At 40.1% G+C, this 18695-nt stretch overlaps 1 protein-coding gene across 1 annotated transcript in view; it reads left to right on the top strand.

The window, feature by feature from the left end:
• Positions 1–1234: 1234 nt before the first annotated feature.
• Positions 1235–18695, top strand: part of LOC311105077 (teneurin-3-like) — a 157448-nt gene continuing 139987 nt past the window's right edge. The window contains exons 1-2 of the mRNA XM_084147073.1: positions 1235–1286; positions 4509–4784. Of these exons, the coding sequence (XP_084003199.1) occupies positions 1250–1286; positions 4509–4784 (313 nt within the window). The 5' untranslated portion in view covers positions 1235–1249. The remainder of the gene's footprint in view (positions 1287–4508; positions 4785–18695) is intronic.

The following is an 18695-nucleotide window of genomic DNA, read 5'->3' on the forward strand; positions in this document are numbered from 1 at the left end:
GGAATGGTCTGGCAGAGGAGATCAGGCTTGCAGATTCAGTGCCTCTTTTTAAATCCCTGCTGAAGACACACTTTTATAAAGATGCTTTTAATGTATGAGTTCAGTATATGATTTTTATTGGCTATCTTTTTTCATTCTCCTTCTTCATGTCTTTGTTTCTTTGTTAGTATTTTAATTGTATTATATTTTATGATGTGAAGCAATTTGTTACTCATATTGAAAGTGCTATACAAATATTATTATTATTATTATTATTTATTATTATTATTATTATTATTATTAATCATAACCCTTGGATCCATCCTCTACCTCTAATGCTTCTGGAAGTATCCCAGGAAAGGATATCCAGGTAGTCTCCCATATCATAACATGCACAAGGCATCATTAAAACATTTTGATGATTGATGTAAAACAAAGTTTCAGTTTCAGTAGAGGAAAGGTGAGGGTGTCTGATACACCTGTCTTTGGGCTTCCAGCCGAGCCAAGACAGAAATGAAAGTGTGGTATTTCGGGAACGAGTGGGAGCAGTTGGTATTAAACACCTGAGCAGCATACCAGGGATTTTCACCACTCACTCTCTGCTTGGGGTTTTCACAGATTCGTTTTATTCTTTCTTCCCACGTCTGTCCCCATTTTACCGAAATCCTCACCAGTGAAAATCCACCCTTTGCACGCTCTACACTTAACGGTAGTGGCTAATTAGTGTCTAAATTAACGTCTACCTCATATAAAAGAAAGTGGGAGAGTGAGTCAGTGAGAGGAGATCTGCTTTATGGAGGGGAATTCATGCATGGAATGGCTTACGGGTGGGGTTTGAGAGATGGTGCTGTGGTGGGTGTGAGTGTGGGCTTTTGAAGATTAAGTGGGCGGATTAGTGTTATCTGAGCTTCTCATCTCCCCCCCCTCTCTGTCCAGGTAGACAGAAATACAGACGGATAGACAGAGGTGGAAGTGGAGCGGAATATCCCAAAGCGATTGTCTCAGGAGAGAACCGGGGAGGACACAGTATGCAGGCAGCATGGAACGGGTGAAGGAGCAGCGGCCCTTCTGCTCGCTCTCCAAGAGCCAGAGAGACCGGGAGAGAGACCGCGAAAGGGAGAGGGATCTGGAACCGCATTACACCGCATCATCGACAGACAGAGAAGGGGCCTGCCGGGTGCCTACCCAGAAGTCCTACAGCTCTAGCGAGACACTGCAGGCCTATGACCATGACCCCGCCCGGCTGCTATTCTCAGGCCGAGTCAAGGAGATGGTCCACCAGGAGACGAATGACTATAGCAGGCCAGGTCAGTACAGTCACAACTCTATTCCAATTATATGAAAGGATGCTTAATAATAGACAAATTGTATAGATATAATTTGTTTAGATTAGTTTTGATTTGATTGATTTCATACGTGTATTTTTTAAACATAACTTGGGAGCACATGGAGTTTGGTAAAAAATATAATGTCGCAAGAATTGAAATGAATCGTCTACAATTGAACTCATTGACATAGGAAAGATTTTTTATACTGTATTAGTAAGTCTGATGTTTTGTCTTAGGTAGGGCATCCCATGGGTTTCCTTGAAAACTGATGGTGGTCTTTATCTTCTTGCATGATCAATTTACCAGCATTCATAGCTTGTCACTTTAGGTTTTTATTAATCCATGATGAAAAGTAGAGATCTTTTCGATCTGTGCCTGAACTATGTACACATCCAAACGAAATTATCCAGCTCCACTTCACATACCAATGATAATTACCTATTGAACTGCTGAACAAATAACTCACCTTTTTTAATTGGTTGTTGGCAATTGGCAGGAAATGTTCATAATAAGAAAAAAAATGTCATAATCTAATATGAACAACACATAATTCCTGGCATATTTCTCATAGATTTCTGCTAATTGGCGCCAGCTGGAAGTTAATGGCGTTCTAATTAGGCTGTGGGACGTATGTTAGTTTTCCCTTTACTTCTAGATCAAATTAGGACTTTTAATGAAAAGGTAATGAACGATTTGGATTTATCACCTCAATGATAATTCAGTTGGAGCATGATGGCGAAATTAGTACTTTGTATTTGAACAACATGTCCTTGTTCAAATGTAAATCACAACTCCAAATACTGAATGATTCAGTTTAATTAGAAATTATGTGAAATGTTTTGCATTTCAAAGTATTTATCTGTTTAGAACTTGGACCTTAATAAAAACCTAAAACTATACATTTTACTTATCTTATGAAGTGTGTTACATCACATAGAATATTGTCAATGTATCTTATTGCTCTGCTGCAGTTTTTACCTTACAATGTTCTTTGTCAATTTCACTTGTTTTTATTTTCACTGTGGAATAACCAGTACACGAAATGTAAACGCAAGAAAAGTTTTTAAAATTGATTTTATTAATTGCCATTGTACTTATATTAATCATTGTCTGCAATGGTATTTCTAAATGTTATATGGGTAAAATACATGTGTGTAATCTTATGCAGCATGACATTACATTCTCAAACGTACCCCTAGAATAATAAAAAATAATACAAATATTAATGGAATACTTTGACTGTATATATTCCAAAAAATACATTTTAGAAAATAATTTAGACTGTACAATCATTTCTATTACTTGGTATAATTAAGTTCTGTCCACACATTAAGAAATGTTACTTTAGTGAAAAGTACTTTGAACATTGATTATAGATTTTTGGTGTAGATAATTTGTATTTACTCAATCCAGCATTGACAGTGTAAATTTCCTTGCATCTATTTTTCACCTTTTGTTTCTATATTAAATCCCCACTTTAAATCCAGATTTACAAACTATTAAGAAGACACAGAACCGTGGAACTGTTCCAATTTACAATTTGTATACAATGAGTGGGATCCTCTTTTCCTTGAGTACTCTAAAGGAATGTTGTTTTTAGACTGTTTTTTTAGGTTCAAGTGTAAGGTCAGTCCCGATAATCTTCAAAGCAACAAAATTCCTTTCTAATTCTATCTTAAAGTGGAACTGACAGCATTTTAGCAACATGAAATTGTATTAGTAGGCCTTTATGCAAACAAGCCATTTGCCACACAGGCCTGTCATCATTCACTTTGTGTTTACAGGCAGTTGCAACAGCACGACTTTAGATCATTAGAACACATTCGCCAAAGCCACAAAATACACCTGAATGGATTTCTGCAAATATATAGTCCTCTTACATTTGGGAACTTTACAGTCCTATTGATCATACAACCATGAAAAGGTAGGCTCGCTCTCCCTCAGTTATGCACCTCAACATGAAGATCAACAGCTAATGCTAGCCAGAGCAAGATGAACTAAAATCTAACGAAGGAACATTAGATAAACCCTCTCAAACCTTTTCAGCTAGTTGCCTGTCAAAATTGCACTGATAAATGATGGGGAATTGTAGCCTACTTGACCTTCTGCAGCTTGCCTGCCAGTGCATTCATTCTTGTCCCAACCAAACACCCAAGCTAACTGGCTAAAGTTGACTAGCTTGCTAGCTAGCTACTTCCAGACACAAATGAGATAATACCTCACTCTGACCATTTTACTCACCGTAGCATAGCTGGTTAGGCTGTTTACATGTTATCTACAGTGTTCGTGACTAACTATTAATTTTTTTTGCCTATGTTTACTGACACCGGTCATATCTAGTGGCTGTTGCACGTTCAAGTTCTTGCTAGCTAACTAAATGACACCTGCATCTCTAGCTGTGTATAGCCACCGAAAAACAATATGATGGGAAAAAGTCAGTCACTCACCCACTCCTCCAATGACATTACATTACATGACATCCTCCTAGCAGCTAGCTATCTAGCTAATGTAAGGCTCTGTGTTTTTAGCTTGCTAAATAAATAGATACGCTACCCTATTAGCCACGTTATGACTGACTTGTGATCATTGCCCTTGCTAGTTTGAATGTATTGACATTTCCCAGCCTTAGTTACATTCGTCAATTTTGTCCAAAATATAGATTAATTGAAACTGAAACGTGCATCTCGAATAGAGGCAGCAAACTATGTATCATGTCAGCTGTGATTTACAACCTGAAAGCAATATTATTTGGACTACCTAGGAATGTATTGGTGAATTATATTAATCATGCAGTGAACTGCATCCATCTATTCTGCCAACAATGCCTTAGTGTACGTCATGGAATGTTGAGTTAAATAGTAGCATAAACTGGGAATTTGTTATTTTTTACTGAAATGATGATTGTCTGTTTGTTTCATATCTGAAAAGTAGTTCAAATGCTGTCAGTTCAATTTTAATTGAATGCACAATATGTCCATTGGTGTGAAGTGTCTTCTGATTTTACTGGTTGTTTTTTGTTTTTGTGAGGTCTCTATTTGAGTTAGGCCTATTGCCCTTCTAAGAACAGTAATTTTTAAGAGTCACACAAATGTTAAAAGCTACACACCGTGACACAATGGCAGATATTCTGGGTTTAGGATTGGGGTTTGAAACATTGTTAAATGATCAGGCTGCTATTTAAAAACGTATTTGGTTTTACAGGACAGGCCTTCTCGCTGAGGCAACTTGGGATATGTGAGCCTTCCACACGCAGAGGCCTGGCCCTCTGCCCTGAAACGGGCCTCTCGCACCCCCTTGGTCGCTACTCCAGAAGAACGGTCCCCACAGAGAATCATGAGGCCGCATCCACAGAACGCACCATGGCTCTCTGGGGCAGGGGTGCCAAGTCAGGCCAAAGCTCGTGCCTGTCTAGTCGCTCCAACTCAGCCCTTACCCTCACAGACACGGAAATTGACAATAAGTCAGACAACGAAATCGGTGAGTCTGCCACACCTTTATTTGTTAATTGTGAGCCCCCTAATTCCTGTTTTGTGGAGGTTTTGTTTAAGTATGAAGTTTAAAAAAAAAAATCACAACAAATGTTCATCCTAGTCAGCAGTGTGTTATAGTCTTTCATTGGTGCTCAGGAAATCACTTTCATTTGTGGTAGCGATGAATGGTGGGTTCTGATTGGTGCAAGTGGTATTTGGAGGGGCAAGAAAGGGCATGTGCAGCTTTGTTTGAGGATGAAAGGCATGTTTCATGTCCTCTTGTGGATAAGAATTTGGTCTTCCAATTGAGTGGTTGGTAGTCACCTAGCCTTCTCCGCAGGGGAGTTTTATAAAGTTTCCCCATGGGCTAGCGTGTAATCAAAGATAGCTTTGTAAAGAGTCGGTCAGAGATTTTGCTAAGAAATTCCACAGTGTTTGAACGAGAACACACAATAGCTGATTAAGTGGGTTCAATGGTTTGAAGTGCAATGATCTTGCTCGAAACCCTAAACTTGAGACTGTGGTATTCTTTTGAAGGGAGATCTTCTGTGCATCAAAAAAGGGGGAAACAAATATATTGATTTAAAGTGGAACTGACAGCGTTTTAACTACTTTGAAGATATGAAACAAACAGACAATCATATCAGTCAACAATATCAAATTCCCAGTTTATGCTACAAAACCAACTTTATAAGAGGTTTTAAAAATAGGTTCTATTTGAAATAGGTTCTATTTGACTGTAAATGCCTTGGTGTCCACATCACCAACGAACTATCATGGTCCAAACACACCAAGACAGTCGTGAAGAGGGCACGACAAAGCCTATTCCCCCTCAGGAGACTAAAAAGATTTGGCATGGGTCCTCAGATCCTCAAAAAATTCTACAGCTGCACCATCGAGAGCATCCTGACTGGTTGCATCACCGCCTAGTATGGCAACTGCTTGGCCTCTGACCGCAAGGCACTACAGAGGGTAGTGCGTACGGCCCAGTACATCACTGGGGCAAAGCTCCCTGCCATCCAGGACCTCTATACCAGGCGGTGTCAGAGGAAGGCCCTCAAAATTGTCAAAGACTCCAGTCACCCTAGTCATAGACTGTTCTCTCTGCTACCGCACGGCAAGCGGTACCGGAGTGCCAAGTCTAGGTCCAAAAGACTTCTCAACAGCTTCTACCCCCAAGCCATAAGACTCCTGAACAGCTAATCATGGCTACCCGGACTATTTGCACTGCCCCCCCACCCCATCCTTTTTACGCTGCTGCTACTCTGTTAAGTATTTATGCATAGTCACTTTAACTCTACCCACATGTACATATTACCTCAACTACCTCAACTAGCCGGTGCCCCCGCACATTGACTATGCAACGGTACCCCCCCTGTATATATAGCCTCCCTACTGTCACTTTATTCTATTGTATATATAGCCTCCCTACTGTCACTTTATTTTTTACTTCTGCTCTTTTTTTCTCAACACTTTTTTGTTGTTGTTTTATTCTTACTTTTTTGTTTAAAATAAATGCACTGTTGGTTAAGGGCTGTAAGTAAGCATTTCACTGTAATGTCTGCACCTGTTGTATTCGGCGCATGTGACCAATAAAATTTGATTTGATTTGATTTGATGATGTACAGTAAGGTATTGTTTGAAGAATAGATGGATACAGTTCAATATATGATTAATATAATTCACCAATAGATTTCTTGGTAGTCCAAAAATATTGCGATCAGGTTGTAAATCACACCTGGCCTGGTACATTGTTTGCGGCCTCCACTTATTAGGATGCACTGTTTCAGTTTCAATTACTCAATATTTTGGACTAAACCGACAAATGTAACTAAGGTTGGGAATGTCAATACAATCAAACTAGCAAGGGCAATGATCACAAGTTAGTCATAACGTGGCTAATAGACTAGTGTATCTATTTATGTAGCAATTTAACAAGCTAAAAACATGGAGCCAAACAAGCTAGCAAGCTGCTGGGAGGATCTCAGCATTGGACAAGTGGGTGAGTGACTGACTTTTTCCCCTCATATCGTTTTTCAGTGGCTACAACTAGAGATGCCGGTGTCATTTAGTTAGCTAGCAAGAAATGTGAATCGCTTTGCTAGCTAACTAACTATGCTGAACTTGAACGACTGTTACCCACAGTTAGAATGCATATCTCTTAGTTGTCAATCAAATGTGTTTGATATGATCAAAAGGGCGTGCAGGCAGTTCCCATTCAGTTGTCAAAACGTGGGTTGGGACAAGCATGCATTGGCAGGCAAGCTGCAGAAGGGCGAGCAGTCTACAATTCCCAATCTATTAACAGTGTAGTTTTGACGGTCAACTACAAGCTGAAAAAGTTTGAGAGGGTTTATCTACTCTTGCCTCATTCGATTTTAGCTCATCTCGCTCTGTCTAACATTAGTTGTTGATATTAGGGAGGGAGAGAGAGCCTACCTGTTCATAGTTGTTTGATCAATATGACTGGAAAGTTCCCAAATGTAAGAGGACTCCCATGGTATTTACATATTTCCAGAAAACCATTCAGATGTATTTCGTGGCTTTTGGCAAATGCTTTCTAATGGTCTAAAGTCGCGCTGTTGCTACTGCCTGTAAACACACAGTCCAGTTCAAAATGAATGATGGCAGGCCCGTGTGGCAAATTGCTTATTTGCATATAGGCCTACTGTAGCTCTGATTTGGCTGTGGCGCACCGGTCTGTGTAGAGTCCTGGACAAGACTGACATGTTTTTATTAGGTTTTATTTCCTGCAGTGTCTTAATTGTCCAAACGCATGGCCACATTCCCACTCTATGTTGCTATAGAATTTTCACAAATGCCTTACTTACATAATTCCCAAACATTCTATGAAAGTATGAAATCGTGAAAATATTTAAGTGCTCGCTTAGATATTTTCAAATCTGATTTAATGTTGCTAAACGCTGGCATTTCCACTTTAAGTGATAAATCACTCTTTTATTTTGATTTAGAAAGGGTATGTACTGAATTGAAAAGCACTCTATACAGCTATATAAAAACAGTTTTTTTGCTATTGTTATGTGTAGAATGTTAGGCACATTCAGTGTGTAATATTGCTTACAGTGAACTTGGCATTTATCCAGCATTCATCACTGATTTTAAAGAAAGTACAATGGTTTGCCTCCAACTGGTTTACTTTGAAGTTAAGTTATTGTCTATTACTTATTGTAATGAATACTCAGGGAGAAAAAGGTGTAGATTCACGCGCAGAGCGCGGCAGGTGTTTATTTCGCCTTCGCAAAAGGCAGGAATCGTGGTCACAGGCAGGCAATGGTCATACACAGGTAGGCAAACAGGCAGGAGAATCAAAACTAGGACTGAAGACTATAACTGGTTCTCATAAACGAGCTAGGAAAAGGCTTAGTAGAGTCAAAACGAACACTATCTCACAAGGCACAAACAGAATGAACTAAATAAGGAGCTAATGAGACCAGGTGAGTAACTAACACAGGTGAAATCAATGAACAAAAATGAAAGACAGAGCTACGTTCAAGAACACAAAGAAACAGGGCTACGTTCAAGAACACAAGGTTGACTAAGAAAATAAATACAGAATACAGTATTTGTTAATGTCTTTGTGGTATTATATTTTCTGCACATCAGCCATGGTCTCAGGGTTGTTCTTGGAGCAGTTTTGAATGCTTAAGTCTTTGCTACTGTTGGTCTAATTTGAGGAGTACTTTTTTATCTTTAATGCTCTCAAAAAGCATAGAAAATATGTTTACCATAGTTGCCTGTATTGTCATCTAATATGTACAGTGTTTTGCTACAGTATCACTATACTTTTCAATAGGTATTACCAAAGGTACACAAGAAAGAGGCAGATGATAGTGGTTGATTATCCAAGGACTTTCGTCAAATGGCTAGAGCATTATAGGAAGGGTAAATGGTACAAAGGAAATATTTTCTGTTCAGACTCAATCAATTCATATTTCAGTCATGTTCAAGACGGATATTCCATACAACTCTTGAGTTGACGTGGATCTGAGACGTGGATCTTTCGCCTCTCTTAAGTACCTCTTGGTGAGCTCTCCCAGACCCACCCTCTTTGGCTTATATAACATTATCTAAGAAAATATAATCTCCAACTATGTACTTTGTGACAACTGCGATGTAAAAAGGGCTTTATAAAAAGACATTTACATTTGATTGATTGGATGGAAAAAAACGTGTGGAAGATAAATGGATGCAAGGGTATTGATTGAAACGATGAATGTTCCCACCTGCTTGTTCACACATTTCCTTTCAATTTCTGTGTTCTCATCTATTTTTTTAAAGCCCCACATTATTCATAAGATGCCATGTAATGTCATTCCAAATAACTTATTGACAACCTGTAATGGGAGTAAAACAAGACATTTGAGGCACCTAACAAGGTGCTTTCTTATCACTTTTTCCACCATCTTTGTTGCAGATGTAACATGCAATGCACGAACCACCCAATCTCTGTGGCTCAGAAAGCGCATGGAATTAGCTGACTTCAAAAGGTCCTCCTGCGACTAGAGAGCTCTGAACTGGTCTCCTACCCCCCCGCAGCCTCTCTCCTTTGGCATCTCTTTTGGAGATGTCTGGAGGGCTGCCGCTGATTGGGTCTTGTTAGTGCGACTCCCCGCTGTGACTTTAATCTCACCCACTTTCCCCATATTATTTTAATCATAGGGAAAGTAAACAATACGTGCTATGTTGTGTTCACAGGTAGCTAATCTACCACCCGTTAGAAAGGTGCGGCAAGATGCCCCGAGTTCTCCAATGTTAATTAAACCATAACCACGGGTAACTTTTCCTACAGTTGTGTTTGTTTGTTAGTCTCTCAACCCTATTTCTGTGTTTCTTTGTGAATGATAAAAGAGGTTTGGATCTTGACGGGTCATGCGCCAATCAACAACCGCATTGTTGATTAGTTATCGTGTTATTTATATCTCGCATCTGACACCTCCTTTCATTTTTTTTATTTTCTTCTCTTTTTGTCATGAAGCATTACACTTTCGACTTTTACTATTTAATGAAGCAGCTAAGAGAAATTACCCATCCAAAGGTTTCCATCAACTGAATATGCATGTGGAAGCCGCTTCAAAGGGGCGTTCATCTCCACTTATTAATAAATGAACTCAATATTTCATTGTTATTCGCACCGTTCTGGGCAGTGCGAGACACATAGGACTACTAGAGTCTTGGTAGACTGTCGGTGCATAGCATCTGAAACTGTTAATATCCTGGTCCAAGAGAAAGAAGACTAAGATTAAAGATGGTCTTTGCTGGCCGTGTTTCGTCCCAAAAGAATCCAGAGAATTTAGGTCCGGATTTACAGAGTAACTTTTTTGGTTGCAATGTTAGTTTGTTTGTTGTTGTGTTGACCCTGATGATGGGTAATTGTCTGATTTGCATCTAATTATGGTGAAACAAATGAATTGAGACGATTGTGCCAAAGCATACTGTCGACAATAATCCAATGCCTTCTGAACCGACGTCTTCAAGACAGTTCTAACAGCTGTTTTATCATGTTATTAATGTTATGTGTCTGTGACATTTTCAGTGCACTAATTGTAAAAAAAGTCAAATTTTTCTAAACAAGACAGCCATCTAAGATACCTGCCATTTTTACACACCACTCAATTGAATCACATGAGAAGAAAGCATAGCACGCACCAGAGAGCGGTTGGGTGGGTGTATGAAAGCACCTCAATAAATTGTGAATATACAGAATAAATAAGTTTGGTCAAAGGGTCTGATCATCTGTGATGTGTTTAGAAGAAAACTCCTATCTGGATACAAAGCAAGTGTTCACATCTTCCCAGAGAGCTGAGAATGTGTCACTGTGTTTGAGCCACAGATCCTCACGACCTGAACGCCTGCCACATCAAATTGCAAGCCAAGCGAGGTGTTCCATTTGATGTATCGTCTTTATTTTCTCCTCTTCTGTCTCATTGACTGCTCCCTCTCAGAAGAGTTGCGTCTACCTTTTGTCGGGGCCGCGACAATGTTTATGGGACAGTGTAGCATGCTCATCCATCTCCTGAACCCACAATGCTTTCAATTTAGGTGGAGAACAGAGAGAGCTTGGTGGGGAAGATTTCCTTGCTGTTTCATCGGTTAAAGGATCAATTCAATTGAAACTGAACTTCTGTCAATTCTATGAGAAGACTAGTGGAGCAAAGGGCTTCACTTTGAGAAGATTGATACCCAATTCATACATTGATGACCTCTTAATTTCTAAAATAGTTTTGTTTTACATGTTGTAAATTGAATTTCAATTAATCCTGTGTGCTTACAGTGGAATTGAACCCGGCTGTCCTAACCGATTGCTCTTGTCATTGTTGGTAAGCAGTTGCATACACCAGACCAGACTGCACAGCATGCTATTCTAATCAAGACCTACTCTAGCATTTTCAATTACCAGACCTGCTATTGACTGTACTCAAGAGAAATTGCTAATTTCATTTCAACAGGCAGCCTAATGGAGTAGCAGTATTAGCCACCAACATGGAAACAGTTAGGTGTCTATTTCTCAACACATGGCAAGGAAACGGATTCAGGCTGTGTGTTGAAGGCTGTGCTGTGTGTATATATAACTGTCTAGATCTACTTTGCTTGGCATCATTAGCATTTACTCAAGTGAAACATGTTCAGATCTAATTCCGATCGATGGTGGCTTTTCCCCTGTTGATGCACTGCATTTTATTGCTGTAGCAATCATAGCTTTTGTAGACATGAGAGCAAATCAAATGCCACGGGTAAAGACTACTTGTCAAACGGCCAAATCACCTTGACGCTTATTGACGCTCCCATGTCGACTATAAACGCATATGTTTTAAATTACAACTCTTCTCCAATGAGCGGAGATATTGATCTGAAAGAAACATGGTTGGCTAGCCATTATAATACTTTGTATCCATGATGTGTTGATAAGATAATAATTGATGGAAGCATAAAAGCAGCTATAAAGAGTGATTTAAAAAATCTTATTACAGACTTGGCAGGTTTTAAACATTATTCACATGAGGAGAATGCACATTAAGATCAGTCTGATAGTCCGAGGACATGCATGCTGTGAATATTCATGCAGTGGTATTTGAAAACGTCAAACGATTTACGTTCATCATCAAACAGAAAACATCCCCTTTGATGTACTCTGATATAAGGAGTCTGGATTGGAGACTACGTCTGCACACACTCAGGCATGTGGACCCATACACGCGTACACACACACTTTACATGCGAGAGAAGGGTCAGCGTACAAAGGAGGAAATAGAATGAGCCATTGAGATGATTGATCACATGACGGTGACCAAAGGGAGGACAGTGTCACTTTCATTGTCAAACTCATTATACTGTAGTGTCTTCCGCTTCTCATAATCTTTATCTTTTACACTCAAGTACAGCCCTTTTCCTGCAGAAACCCACATACGCACGCACGCAAGCATGCGCTCATTCACGCAAACACGCACACACACAGAAGCACAGGGCGAGTGATACTGAACATCTTCAAGCCTTAAATGTGAAGAATCTCTATTCCCCTTTGACTGTATATCTCTGTATGTCCCCTGGCTATATATATATATATATATATATATATATATATATATATATATATATATATATATATATATATATATATATATATATATATATATATATATATATATATATATATATATATATATATATATATATATATATATATATATATATATATATAATATATTTTATATTCTAAGACAGGATCTTGGGCTAGTTTAGAAAGATGTTCAAGCTACACATACTGTAATGTAAGGGAAGCCTTTCAGCCCATAGTGGCTTGGAAGTGGTTTGGAGAGGAGTATTCTGGTTGTGATTTAAAAATGAATGGTATCAGAATACATAAAACATTTGTCCCAGTATCATGAAACTGGTCACTTCAGCTCCCAGGACAGAATTATGTCATGACGATGGAGGGGTTACTCAAATAACAGTCTGTTCTCAATTAATCAAGTCGCCAATGGCAACCTAAGCCCTTTGCAGATATAGATTGGAGTGCAACGGTTGAAACTGTATATTGCGTGACCAATTCATTTTCAGAGAAAACTGCACTCCCTTGTCAGCAGACCTATATATCCTACATGTCTGAAGTCAACTCCAACATAGCCCTCCACCACCAGGCCATTGAAGCATTGCCTTTTATAATAACTGAATAACGAAACAAACATGAAACAGAATCTGTAATGCAGTCGATTGAAGTCGTTTCACTTTGAATGGTTTACTTCTTAAAGGGGTAAATTCACTATATTTACGAATGTATATGGTTTTGCGCATGATATTAACTAGAGTCTACAAGGGCATATTTAGGTTATTTAGTCACTTTCAGCAGTCTCTGTCTAGCCTCTGTCTAGTATCACTTTGTCTAGTATCACTTTAACTCTACCCACATGTACATATTACTTAAACTACCTCAACTAGCCAGTGCCCCCGCACATTGACTCTGCACCGGTACCCCCCTGTATATATAGCCTCCCTACTGTTATTTTATTTTACTTCTGCTCTTTTTTTCTCAACACTTTTTTGTTGTTGTTTTATTTTACTTTTTTATAAAAAATAAATGTGCTGTTGGTTAAGGGCTGTAAGTAAGCATTTCACTGTAATGTCTGCACCTGTTGTATTCGGCACATGTGGCCAATAAAATTTGATTTGATTTATTGTAATGTGGTTTGATTGACCTTCTCCCCTGCAACTCTTCCCCATACCGTTACTGGAGATATGTTCTCAGTCAACTTACCTGGTAACAGTAAGAGTTAAAAATAAAACCGCTAGCTGCCGGTACCTGACCCAAGCCAAATCCCAGCATGGGACCCTGTGTGGTGTATTGATCTGGCACGCGGGCTTGCAATAGAGGTTAGGGCCCTTCTCTGGCAACAGTGGAGGTCACTCAAATAAATTGGTCAGGTTGCCTTTTAGCAGCTCGGAGGTAACAGCCCATTCATCTTGTTAACCCACTGTGTCCTTTTGTGGCCTCAATAGTGGGATTAGACAATGGAGTAGAACGGGGGACCCAATGACGGACCGCTTGGCAAATATGTTATAGCGTTGGCTTAGCTATTGTTTTTCTTTCCTTTCTCTCGGTTCTTGAAGAATCTGTCTACAGGGTTTTGCATATGCCTTATTCCATCTCCACTGGCCTCTCTCTCTCCAACCTCTCTCTATTCCTCTTATAGCTCTTGAACCAGTAGCCTAGCCCAATGCGTGTCACAGAAGTAACAATATAGTTTGGTCACTTATTTTGAGCAATTAAAAAATATACACTGAGTGTACAAAACATAACGAACACCTGCTCTTTCTATGGCATAGACTGACCAGGTGAATCCAGGTGAAAGATATGATCCCTTATTGATGTCACTTGTTAAATCCACTTCAATCAGTGTAGAAGAAGGGGAGGAGACAGGTTAAAGAAGGATTTTTAAGCCTTCAGACATTTGAGACGTATTGTGTATGTGTGTCATTCAGAGGGTGAATGGGCAACAAAATATTTAAGTGCCTAGCTTTAAACGGGGTATAGTAGTAGGTGCCAGGCACACCGGTTTGAGTGTGTCAGAGAACTGCAACGCTGCTAGGTTTTTCACGCTGAACAGTGTCCCGTGTATATCAAGAATGGTCCACAACCCAATGGACATCCAGCCAACTTGACACAACTGTGGGAAGCATTGGAGTCTACATGGGCCAGCATCCCTGTGGAACACTTTCGACACCTTTTTAGAGTCAATGCACCGACGAATTAAGGCTGCCCTGAGGGCAAAAGGATGTTCGTAATGTTTTGTAAACTCAGTGTATATATTCAAGTAAAGAAGCACCTTGCTCTTGCTTGCTGTATATAAAATAGCTTACAGCATTCACAATGAAGTGGCGGGGAAATTTGAATGGCGAGAGCTTCTCTTGTGTGATGTGATCACATTGGCTGGAGGTAAAAATGCAATAAACGGGAATCCTCGGTTCTCCCTGCGCCCAATGTTTATGTTTATAATGAAATGTATTATGTCAGAATGCCCAATGTTAGAATGTTTCCGAATCAAGATCATGAGTTATGTTGGAATATTTTCCTATCAGTCTAATTTGCATAATCATTGTGATTGGATGATAGCTGTGATGGTTATTGAATTATGTTGAAATCCTCTAATCTCCTCGACTTCAGTAATTCTAGAATGTTCATATTTGAAGATTAGCGAATGGCCAGTCTCTTTCACAAATGACAGGAGTGGAATGTAATAGCTGAACAGAGACGACAACCAGGCTAGTGCAAGTGTGGAAGTCCTCCAAAACAAAAACAAACATGCCTGAGGGGGAGGGTCTTTGCCAGGTGCAAAATCGAAGAAGAAAAGACCTTGATTAATCAATAGATTTATTTGTATTTTTATGTAGGCTCTAGCAATGCGCCCTACAACCACTAGGGAAAATGAGCTTTAAGGATGGTGGAGAAATGGCGTCTGGGGAAATTGGCGTACTATCATTATTATACTGTGATGATTGGAATTGGCCTTTTTGCATGGTTGGAGGAAGATTCTCATACTTATCGTGCCAACAATGGGACGTTCACATTGGGTAGCCAACCAGGGCCGGCGCCAGAACAAATCATTTGGACGGGTATTTGATTTCAATAGTGGGGCACGTTTTTTTCACAGGACATCCTATTTTTTAAAATGGGTTTTATATTAAAGACGTAATTTAACTGTAAAAATGTATGACCTTTTTAATGTGGCTTCAGACACATGAAATGGTCCAAAATGGCAACAGTTCGGCGCGCAGGGCAGCTGAATCGGCCAACAGCCCGAGACAAATAAAAAAAGATAGTAACACAGGACATTTTTTTCAGAAATGTTTGGCGATCGACTAGGAATGCCTTGGAGATCGACAAGTCGATCCGGATTGACCGGTTGGTGACCACTGATCTAGAAAGTTGTTGAGTGAAGTTCAATCTGGTGCTTCTCTCAGTCTCGTGGAGCAGCTTAGAGGGAACAGTGGTGACATCAGTGCCGTGTGTCATATCACAACCCAGGACATTTACTCAGAAGCACCTTGACTGATCTAGAGCCAGTCTTTATGGTTTAGACAAAGTGCAGGACATTCACTAAGAAACACCATGGGTTCCATTTTAACAAACCAAACACAATGGTAAATCTAAGCGGTGGTGGTAGCGCTGTAGGTCCAGGGGTGTGTCCTAATTTTTTTCTCCTAATTTCACAGCCGTTATTATGAGCGTAATAGCTCATTTAATGCTGTTAATTGACTATAGCTCAGCATTCAATACCATAGTACCCTCCAAGCTCATCATTAAGCTTGAGGCCCTGGGTCTCAATCCCACCGTGTGCAATTGGGTCCTGGACTTCCTGACGTGCCGCCCCTAGGTGGTGAAGGTAGGAAACAACATCTCCACTTCGCTGATCCTCAACACTGGGGCCCCACAAGAGTGTGTGCTCAGCCCCCTCCTGTACTCCCTGTTCACCCATGACTGTGTAGCCATGCACGCCTCCAACTCAATCATCAAGTTTGCAGACGACACAACAGTAGTAGGCTTGATTACCAACAACAATGAGACAGCCTACAGGGAGGAGGTGAGGGCTCTCGGAGTGTGGTGTCAGTAAAATAACCTCTCACTCAACGTCAACAAAACAAAGGAGATGATCGTGCACTTCAGGAAACAGCAGAGGGAGTACCTCCCTATCCACATCGACTGGACAGCAGTGGAGAAGGTGGAAAGTTTTAAGTTTGTCTGCGTACATATCACTGACAAACTGAAATGGTCCACCCACACAGACAGTGTGGTGAAGAAGGCGCAAGAGCTTCTCTTCAACCTCAGGAGGCTGAAGAAATTTGGCCTGTCACCTAAAACCCTCACAAACTTTTACAGATGCACAATTGAGAGCATCCTGTCGGGCTGTATCCCCGCCTGGGACGGAAACTGCACCGCCCACAACCGCAGGACTCTCCAGATGGTGATGCGGTCTGCACAACGCATCACTGGGGGCAAACTACCTAACCTCCAGGACACCTACAGCACCCGATGTCACAGGAAGGCCAAAAAGATCATCAAGGACAACTACCACCCGAGCCACTGCCTGTTCACCCCGTTATCATCCAGAAGGCTAGGTCAGTACAGGTGCATCAAAGTTGGGACCGAGAGACTGAAAAACAGCTTCTATCTCAAGGCCATCAGACTGTTAAACAGCCATCACTAGCACAGAGAGGCTGCTGCCTACATACAGACTTGAAAATCACTGACCACTTTAATAAATAGAACACTAGTCACTTTAATAATGCGACTTTAATCATGTTAACATATCTTGCATTACCCATCTCATATGTACAGTTGAAGTCGGAAGTTTACATAGACTTAGGTTGGAGTCATTAAAACATGTTTTTCAACCACTCCACAAATGTCTTGTTAACAAACTATAGTTTTGGCAATTCGGTTAGGAAATCTAATTTGTGCATGACACAAGTAATTTTTCCAACAATTGTTTACAGACAGATTATTTCACTTATAATTCACGGTATCACAATTCCTGTGGGTCAGAAGTTTACATACACTAAGTTGACTGTGCCTTTTAAACAGCTTGGAAAATTCCAGAAGATGATGTAATGGCTTTAGAAGCTTCTGATAGGCTAATTGACATAATTTGAGTCAATTGGAGGTGTACCTGTGGATGTATTTTAAGGCCTACCTTCAAACTCAGTGCCTCTTTGCTTGACATCATGGGAAAATCAAAAGAAATCAGCCAAGACCTCAGAAAATACATTGTAGACCTCCACAAGTCTGGTTCATCCTTGGGAGCAATTTCCAAACGCCTGAAGGTACCACGTTCATCTGTACAAACAATAGTACGCAAGTATAAACACCATGGGACCACGCAGCCGTCATACCGCTCAGGAAGGAGACGCATTTTGTCTCCAAGAGATGAACGTAGTTTGGTGCGAAAAGTGCAAATCAATCCCAGAACAACAGCAAAGGACCTTGTGAAGATGCTGGAGGAAACATGTACAAAAGTATCTATATCCACAGTAAAACAAGTACTATATCAACATAACCTGAAAGGCCGCACATGGGGACAAATAACTGTTTCGCCATAATGAACATTGTTATGTTTGGAGGAAAAAGGGGATTACTTGCAAGCCGAAGAACACCATCCCAACCGTGATGCACGGGGGTGGCTGCATCATGCTGTGGGGGTGCTTTGCTGCAGGAGGGACTGGTGCACTTCTCAAAATAGATGGCATCATGAGGAAGTAAAATGATGTCAGGAAGTTAAAGCTTGATCGCAAATGGGTCTTCCAAATGGACAATGACCCCAAGCATACTTCCAAAGTTGTGGCAAAATGGCTTAAGGACAACAAAGTCAAGGTATTGGAGTGGCCATCACAAAGCCCTGACCTCAATCCTATAGAACATTTTGTGGGCAGAACTGAAAAAGCGTGTGTGAGCAAGGAGGCCTACAAACCTGACTCAGTTACATCAGCTATATCAACTTATTATGGGAAGCTTGTGGAAGGCTACCCGAAACGTTTGACCCAAGTTAAACAATTTAAAGGCAATGCTACCAAATACTAATTGAGTGTATGTCAACTTCTGACCCACTGGGAATGTGGTGAAAGAAATAAAAGCTGAAATAAATCATTCTCGCTACTATTATTCTGACATTTCACATTCTTAAAATAAAGTGGTGATCCTAACTGACCTAAGACATGGCATTTTTACTAGGATTAAATGTCAGGAATTGTGAAAAAAACTGTGTTTAAATGTATTTGGCTAAGGTGTATGTAAACTTCTGACTTCTACTGTATTCTATACTATGTATTGCATCATAGCCTATGCCACTCTGATAATGACATTGTGCATCCATATATTTATATATATTATTATTTACTTTGATTTGTGTAT

Source organism: Coregonus lavaretus (genome assembly GCF_964263955.1).
Source record: "Coregonus lavaretus genome assembly, chromosome: 29".
NCBI classification, from domain to species: domain Eukaryota; kingdom Metazoa; phylum Chordata; class Actinopteri; order Salmoniformes; family Salmonidae; genus Coregonus; species Coregonus lavaretus.